Raw genomic sequence first — 9,064 nt, 5'->3', positions numbered from 1 at the left:
CATGTGAAACTTATTTTTTAAAAACACTTATTTTACACTTTGCATCCCCCATAAGGTCATACAAGACCACTGGGGGACATTTAACCACTTTTTTTCACTATTGATTTCTTCTGTAACTGGGGCTGACAGGGGAAATACACCTGTACAGCCTCAGTGTAGTGCTGATCGGAGGTCTATGGAAGACCCGACAGCTCCTGCACTCTCCCGGCCCCAGTGGTCACATGACCACTGGGCCGGGACAGGAAGCGCATCTAGAATACAGCGATCTAAAAAGGCAGGGACACCGAGGAACAGGGTCTGCCTTCTCCCTGGGGTGCCCTGCTGTCACTGACCGCAGGTCCCCGCTCGGCAGCTGCACGATTAGCGTGCAGTTGCCATCTCTGAATGGACGTTCCATAACGTCCAGAGATAAAGATCCACCCATAGGATGTTTAGATCCCATGGGCGGATATGAAGTGGTTAAGGAAAAAGGTACCATATTCTAGAATGAGAACATTCAAAGACAGATTAAAATGCTGTTGCTTCCATCATCTAGAAATACCACAAGCAATACCAAACATTTGTCCAAAGAACTTTATTTTTGTGAAATTTACAAGTACTATTCCAATTAACGGTAACGGTGGAGCTGCAGAGTGTTGCGTCTTCTCCAGGCAGCACGACGGGAGCCACCAATTGTGAGATGGAACTTGTGGCCCTTTCCAAGGCCACGGCTCTTCTTGCCAGCAGATGTCAGGCCGCGCATTTCTCTGTGCTTGTGCACAGCCTTTGTGATCCATTGGGTATCTGGATTGCGTCTGATTGCCTTGTGGAAGGTGTCAATGAGGATGACCTCAAAGAACTTGTAGGTAGAGTCCTCACCAACCCAGTAAGAGTTAAGAACTCGAAGTCCTCCACAGTGACGGCCAGCACGCTCCTATAAAGGACCAAAGAAAATCAGATCAGTTCACTCAGTGTAGGGGACGCTTTAATAAGGCTGAACAGAGGTTGACTGTGGCATATAGAAATACATCTCTGTACAACAATCCTCACGCTATAGATGCTGCACTGCTGAAATAGTCCCTGTGTAACACCAGCTCAAAGTCTATTTCCAGCAACACAAGGATTCCGCTCAGATGAGACATTTTGGAGTCAAATGAATAAAGAGGTTGGGCTAAGTTTTAAAATGTCCCCTATGCCCAGGATAGAACTAACAGACTGCTGGGACCCCACCAATCCGAAGAACGGGAGTCCCATCCTCTGATCTGATAAAGCAGCAGGTTGGGGAATGTGCCCTGCTGTTCCATTCATTCACTATGGGACTGCTAAAGATAGCCAAGTACAGCACTACACTATCCTGCCGTTTCTACCATAAAGCCAAACAAAAACCAAAACAAAAGACTTTCTAGGTTTTGTGGGGGAAACAGCTCTTTACTAGAAAAATCACGCAGCCGGATGACCCTGTACAATCAGACCTGGAGCAGTTCTTGTACTAAATGGTACTGTTATATGAGGTCATTGATGTGTGCGGTTAATGTTAGGCACATGAAGGTCCAAATCGATGAAACCACGTGCCTCAATGACATGATAGGCAACCCGGGGTTAGTGTGTGACATACAGTACAGACCAAAAGTTTGGACACACCTCAAAGAGTTTTCTTTATTTTCATGACTATGAAGGCATCAAAACTATGAATTAACACATGTGGAATTATATACATAACAAAACAAGTGTGAAACAACAGAAAATATGTCATATTCTAGGTTCTTCAAAGTAGCCACCTTTTGCTTTGATTACTGCTTTGCACACTCTTGGCATTCTCTTGATGAGCTTCAAGAGGTAGTCCCCTGAAATGGTTTTCACTTCACAGGTGTGCCCTGTCAGGTTTAATAAGTGGGATTTCTTGCCTTATAAATAGGGTTGGGACCATCAGTTGCGTTGAGGAGAAGTCAGGTGGATACACAGCTGATAGTCCTACTGAATAGACTGTTAGAATTTGTATTATGGCAAGAAAAAAGCAGCTAACAGTCTATTCAGTAGGACTATCAGCGGTGTATCCACCTGACTTCTCAACGCAACTGATGGTCCCAAACCCATTTATAAAGGCAAGAAATCCCACTTATTAAACCTGACAGGGCACACCTGTGAAGTGAAAACCATTTCAGGGGACTACCTCTTGAAGCTCATCAAGAGAATGCCAAGAGTGTGCAAAGCAGTAATCAAAGCAAAAGGTGGCTACTTTGAAGAACCTAGAATATGACATATTTTCTGTTGTTTCACACTTGTTTGTTATGTATATAATTCCACATGTGTTAATTCATAGTTTTGATGCCTTCAGTGTGAATCTACGATTTTCATAGTCATGAAAATAAAGAAAACTTTGAATGAGAAGGTGTCCAAACTTTGTCTGTACTGTACATGATGGGGTTACTTACTAATAATGTGAGGTACTAAAGTAATATCGTGGGCCTCGCATCAATAGTAAGTAACCCCATGTTGCCCATTATGTGAGGTCGTACTTGATGGGGTCACTTAATGAGGCACATGGAGGTACTAAAGAAATGACACCGTGTGCCTCACAAGTCATTTCTCTCAACATTGGAGTTAGTCACATTAACCCCAACGTTCCTCTATTCTTTTGGCCTCTTGCTAAACATTCACATCTTTTTGGTTGCCTTTATTTCAGGCTGGTCAAACCCAAAACCTGATTCTGCAGACTGGACTGTGTGGGTAGCACACACAGAAGGGGAAAACACAAGATGCAATGTAAGTCAGCAGATGGAAGTGGAACCTCCGCTCCCATGTGGCAACTATTCTTCACCATTCCTCCCTGACACTCTCCCACCCTGAGCTCGCGCCACATTATCATGGATGGCCACTACCAGCAATATCAGTGGGAAGGGAGGGACACACTCCTCCACTGCCAGACATGGAGCTGCAGGATCAGAACACAGCTTGCGCTGCACTGTACACACTATACTCTCATTCGGACCTACTACTTAACCCCTTAGTGACTACCCATGTGTTTTTTATGGCAGTCACTAAGGGGCCTTAGGCTGGGGTGCCACTTTTTCACATGAGAGGCCCTGCTCTAACAGCCCGGACCAGCAGGTGTGCCAATCTGGGCTGTTTAACACTTTGCATGCCGCAGGCAATGGCTCCCGCCGCATCTAAAGTGCTGACAGAGGGAGCGGACTCCGGTCTCCCATTGGCACCCCCCAAATGTGATCGTGGGGTGTTGGTGTGTGTGAAGGCTGCCTGGGGTCTGATGTAGGCCCTAGATCAGCCTTTTACTCAAAAAATCCCATTAAAAAAAATGTTTTTTCCCCCCCCATTGAAAATACGCTTTTCAATCCCCAAAAAAAATTTGTCAAAAAATAAAATATTCCCCATATGTTTGGTATTGCCGCATCCGTACGGTACCGTTCCGGTGCTAATTTATTCTTAGCTGCCACCGGAAAAAAAAAACTTAACAAGCGATTTTTACTCCAAAATTATACCAATGAAAAATACAAGTCATCCTGCAAAAATCAAGCCCTCAACTTCATAGAAAGAAAAATAAAGTTATGGGTCTTGGGAAGCAGCAATGCACAAACATTTTATTTTTTATTTAAGAAAAAGGCTTTGCAAAAAAAAGTTGTAAAATGTAAAACTATATGTATTTGGTATCACTAATCGTACTGACCCAAAGAAGAGTTATTTATACCGAAAAATGAACATCGTAAAATTAATAACCTAAAACGCAGTGGCAGTATTGCTGCCGTCCCCCCCCATCTCCCTCCCAGAAAGTTACCGCATTTTTCGCCCTATAAGACGCACTTAGGTTTTAAAAGAGGACCAAACCAGACCTCAGATAAGAGCCCCAATGTGAATGCCCGCCATGCCACGGACACAGGAGCAGGCATGTGTGGCAGGAAAGCCTACTCCGCCCCTCATCTGCCTGCTCCCACCAATGTTCTCACCGCAAATTAGCCGGCCAATCCCTGCCAAGCTCCAGACAGGGCTGGCCGTTCCTTATCATCGTGCACCAGCCACACCACCTGACCCTACCACCCAGCGGCCATCCCGATCCACAAGCACACGCCGCGGCCGCCGGGCTCCCTCTCCAGGTACACGGATGTCTGGTAAATCGCAGGCTGCTGTTTTTTTATGCAGCACAGCCTGCGATGTACCAAGCAATGCACATTTATTATTTTTCTGCCTTGTTATCCCCCCAATTTTAGGGGGGGGAGGGGAGAGAGAGAGAAAGTGTGTCTTATGGGGCAAAAAATACGGTTATAAAAGTTAGAGAAAGTTGTGTGTACCCCAAAATAACGCCAATAAAAACTACAACTTGTCACGCAAAAAATAAGCCCTCATACAGCCATATAGACGGAAAAATTAAGTTATAGTTCTAACGCGATGAAGAAAAAAAGAAAAAACGCTTAGTCAGCGAGGCCCAGAACAGGCTGGTCATTAAAGGGTTAATAGTCAAGAAGAGTAAGCATCACAATTTTGAGGCTTCATCAACCCTAATGAGTAAATTAAATATCTTCAATTGATTCAGAAATGAACCCATGTAAACCTATCCATACAGAAAGTCACAGGAGAACTTCAGTCATGTACAGGTACCGGACAAAGCACAGCCAGACGATGTTCCAAACTAACAGTTCCTAGTGGTTATAGCTGCCACAATTCTGTGGCTGAAAATCCAAAAGCATAATCACCCCATTAAAGTGAATGGGAGCAGAGCGCCATCCAACACACAAACAGCTGTGTGGTTCCACCACCAAAGCTACCACACAACTGCTGATCGGAGGGCCACGGGGTGGGTCTGACCTCCAATGATCAGATGAAGCCTATCCAGAGGATAGGCCATCAACCGTAAAATCCTGGACCACCACTTTAGACTTTATCCTGGAAATTTCACGTAGTGATGCAAGCCAAGCTCTTCAGCAGCATCTACCCCACAACAGATTACAATCTCCTTGTACCAGATAGCTGGCATCAACGCCATAAGAGGCTACCACTTGCGATCTCCTCAGTGGATTTAAAGGGAACCTGTCACCTGGATTTTGGGTATAGAGCTGAGGACATGGGTTGCTAGATGGCGGCTAGCACATCCGCAATACCCAGTCCCCATAGCTCTGTGTGCTTTTATTGTGTATAAAAACCGATTTGATACATATGCAAAATAACCTGAGAGGAGTCAGAGCTTGAAAATATGACTCTTCTCTGTTCACACAAGTAAGAGATGACTTATGGCAATTGGCATAAAAGGCAGGAAGTACAAAAACACATACTTAGTGACTGTCTGCAAATGAAATTAAGTGTAATTTATACGTTTAGGGTAACACAATGAAGATTCAGAAACGCTCAGTGAGGGTAGCCGAGTAGAGGTGACAGGTTCCCTTTAAGCCACATTTCTGACCAAGAATCAGCACCACCTCCAGACCTGAAGATCCGCTCCTTACTGTTCTTTCCAGAGCTGAAACGTAGCCACAGTTCAGTACACAAAACTGTCGGGGCTGGTGGATCATAGCAACCAATCAGAGCTCAGCTTTCATGCTTTAAGTTGCTCTGAAAAGTAGTAAGCTGTGCTGCGATTGGTTGCTGTGAGCACCAAGGCCAGTTCTAGACAGCACATAGGTGTAAACAGCGACATCTTACGCCGATTTCTGCAGCTTCCTTACCTCAGCAACAGATTGCAGGCTGCGAGCAAACTTCAGCTGGTTTATACCATGGTTCACAGGCTTGCCATAGGTTGCACCCTTGGGCACTGGGCGTTTGCGACCACCACGGCGAACTCTGATACGGTAGATAACATACCCTATGCACATAAAGAGAACATTAAGATGTACACAGGAGCATAATACATGTCATTCAGAACTGTACATACAACAGATACACCCTAGGGGTTCACTTTTACAGCGGTCGACAGGACTTTCCCGTCCAAAACAACGGAAACCAGACAATGCTGGTTTCTGTTTTTTTTATTCTCCATTGAACTATACGAGGATGAACTAAAAAACGGAAAGCCCATTGTCGCGTGTTCCCGGAAGTCTATGTACGGGAACGCGCGACACTACGCCCCAAAGAAGCTCCTGAACTTCTTCAGGCGTTTTACAGCGCGATTGTACGCGCTGTAAAACGCCCAGGTGAGAACCATGCCGATAGGGAAGCATTGGTTTCTCCTTGTTGAGCGTTTTACAGCCCATCGGAACGCGCTGTAAAACGCTCAGGTCTGAACCGGCTGTTAGGCTCTGTCCACACTGGCAGGTTTTCAGTGACACCCTGGGAGGTATGCTTGCTGACAAATATCAGAACATACAAAACCTCACCATAAGGCTACATGCACACAACCGTGCAGTGTTTTGCGGAACGGGCCTCCCATAATAGAAATGCCTGTTCTTGTCTCCAAAATGGACAATAGGACAGATGTTCTAGTCTTTTCTTTTGTGGGTTCACGGAACAGAGCAATGGATGCAGACAGCCCCACTGAAGTGAATTAGTCCTCATCTGAGCCGCAAAAAACGCAGCTCGGACGAACACCAAAACAACGGTTGTGTGCATGACGCCCTAGTCAATGGGATCCATCACAGGTCCTTTAGGGACACCAGGACCTAATGTGAACAGCACCAAACTGAAAACATCAGAAACCACACGGAGGACTGACCCACAATGTGCGACAGGCGAGAACGAGTGCACTGGTCTGGGAGACAGGCTATGGGCCATTCATTGGTAAGGTCGTCTAACGGGGGCACGTGTCTGGACCCGGAACACAGCAAGTGACCCAACTGGATGCTAGGAGAAAATGTCCTCTGCATGAGGGTCAGTGTTGGGCTACTTTCACATTGGCGGATCAGTCATGGATCTACAAAATGCTTCCGTTACAATAATACAGCAGCATCCGTCATGAACAACATTGAAAGTCAACGGGGAACAGATCCGTCTTCTATTGTTTCAGAGAAAACGGATCCGTCCCCATTGACTTACATTGTGTGTCAGGACGGATCCGCAGGCAGTATTTTGGTGTCCACCTCCAGAGCAGAATGGGGACTGAACTGATGCGGATCCTTTTCCATTCAGAATGCATTACTGCAAAACTGATCCGTTGTGGACCGCGTGTGAGAGCCCTGAACGGATCGCACAAACGGAAACCAAAACACCAGTGTGAAAGGAGCCTCTCAGCCTCCGCACTTCTCTCCAGGGTCAATTTACAGGAGGAGTTTTAAAGTTTGACACTTGAACAAAAAAAACAACTAAACACGACTCCTGTAAATGTACCCTTAAAGGGGGTGTCCAGGTTGCAGATATTGAGGACCTATCCTCAGCCTTCTGTTTCTGCTCTGTACTGCACGGCAGGGGTGCTGGCTGTCAGAGCCCCCATTAGGGTCCATTCACACATCCACGGATTTTTCGCAGATCAGAACCGGATTTTGCAGACCCATTCATTTTCAATGGGGCCGAACAGATGCTTCGTGCTGTCCGCTCACGAAAAAATAAATAAAATAGAACATGTCCTATTCTTATCCACAATTGCAGACATTAGGCATTTTCTATTATAGTGCCTGCGATGTGCGGTCCACAAAATGCGGAATGCACATTGCCGGTGTCAGTGTTTTGCGGATCCGCAACTTGCAGACCGCAAAACACCTACGGACGTGTGAATGGACCCCAAATCTGATCCGGAGGATAGTTCATCAATATCGGTAACCCAGAGGTATAACTGGTGGCTCTTCTGAGGTAGTTCCATGTACACACCTTGCTTGGCCTTGTAGCCCAGTCTACGAGCCTTGTCGGGACGGGTGGGACGCGGCGCCCGGTGGAGAGAAGACAGCTGGCGGTACTGCCAGCAGCGGACACGCAGGAGGAACCTCATGACATCCGACTGCTTCTTCCTCCATAGCTCCTGCATGTACTTGTAGGCACCCATGATGGCTCACTGCGGAAGGAGAAGAAGAAGATCAAAGACTGGATCTACAACATGAAGCTACTGACCCCCTGCACACTGGAGACCCCGGTAACGTAAAGCAAGCGCTCGCACGACTTCCTACTACAGCCAGGCAGTTCAGCGGCTCCGTTCACACACAAGACAGAGAACCGCACGTACATCACAAGGCAGACTGCTGCCCATACTACACGGACACACTTCTCTATGGCCGGCCATACACCGCGGCGATGAGGCCTCCACGGGGCGGCCGCCAATAAAGCACCTAAACCCCCCAAATACGGCCGAGGATCCGCACACAGGAGCGGTAACCGGGTGCGTCACCGGGAAGGCGGGGGGCACGGTGCGCAGACATGCCGGGATCGCTGTGCCCCGAGACGGATGGACGCGGATTGAAAGCTACACATCCAGGAGTGTAAGGGGAAGACTCCATTACCTGATGGCTCGGCAGCCGGAAAGGAAGGACGGTTTTACCCAGAATGCCTTATTACAAGGCCGAGAGGATGACAGCTTCCTGTCTGACAGGCAAAGACTTCTGGGAAATGTAGTCCTGAAGGCGCACTAGACTAGGGAACGGAGAGGTGTCAGGGCAATAGGGCATTCTGGAAGTTGTAGTCCTCCTGTATAATAGAGTGGTGTGTTCGCGGAGGACTATCCTGTATACTAGTACTGTAGAAGAGGTATCCCTACTGTATGAACACACTCTGTAGCTGCAGCGCCCACAAATCAATGTAAGGGCTCATGTGGGCACCTGCCCTGGGCACTCCCTATCCCACCTTGAATGGGTCTGTAATCCTCAGGACACAGAGCACTAGGAAGGTCTTCCGTGAGAATTCGGTCTGTGCCTCCGCACCGCAAAAAAACGGACCGTCTCTCGTGGATCATGGACCCATTCTAGTCAATGGATCTGCAAAAGGCGTGCGCACGGACGGTGCCTGTGCATTGAAGACAGATATTTGCAGTCCTCTGCACAGGGGATAAGCCCTAAAAGTGGTGGCCCCAGTGGTCGGGAGGCAGAGCATTAATACCCGGGCCGGCCACAGTGCCCCAGTGGTCAGGAGGCAGAGCATTAATACCCGGGCCGGCCACAGTGCCCCAGTGGTCGGGAGGCAGAGCATTAATACCCGGGCCGGCCACAGTGCCCCAGTGGTCGGGAGG

The 9,064-nt window shown here is 47.5% G+C and overlaps 1 protein-coding gene across 1 annotated transcript; it reads right to left on the bottom strand.

Annotated features, from left to right (window-relative positions):
- Positions 1-557: 557 nt before the first annotated feature.
- RPL15 (ribosomal protein L15) lies at positions 558-8,424 on the bottom strand. Its single transcript, XM_040433096.1, has 4 exons — positions 8,343-8,424; positions 7,720-7,900; positions 5,649-5,785; positions 558-913 (listed from the first exon to the last, which is right to left on the bottom strand). The coding sequence occupies exons 2-4, from the start codon at positions 7,889-7,891 to the stop codon at positions 608-610; spliced, it is 615 nt and encodes a 204-aa protein (XP_040289030.1). The 5' UTR covers positions 7,892-7,900; positions 8,343-8,424; the 3' UTR covers positions 558-607.
- Between the last annotated feature and the right edge of the window lie 640 nt (positions 8,425-9,064).

The sequence above is a fragment of the Bufo bufo genome, chromosome 5 (genome assembly GCF_905171765.1).
Source record: "Bufo bufo chromosome 5, aBufBuf1.1, whole genome shotgun sequence".
In the NCBI taxonomy this organism is placed as follows: Eukaryota; Metazoa; Chordata; class Amphibia; order Anura; family Bufonidae; genus Bufo; species Bufo bufo.
The sequence above is the reverse complement of the archived record's forward strand: the minus strand, read 5'-3'. Positions and strand labels throughout refer to the sequence as shown.

Bases quoted from the DNA above. Each gene is read 5' to 3' on its own strand.
- RPL15 (XM_040433096.1), bottom strand. From the start codon at position 7,891: ATGGGTGCCTACAAGTACATGCAGGAGCTATGGAGGAAGAAGCAGTCG. The intron at 5,786-7,719 runs GTGTGTACATGG...TTATGTGCATAG, and splicing joins GGGCTACAAGGCCAAGCAAG to GGTATGTTATCTACCGTATC. The intron at 914-5,648 runs GTAAGGAAGCTG...GGTCCTTTATAG, and splicing joins GCCTGCAATCTGTTGCTGAG to GAGCGTGCTGGCCGTCACTG.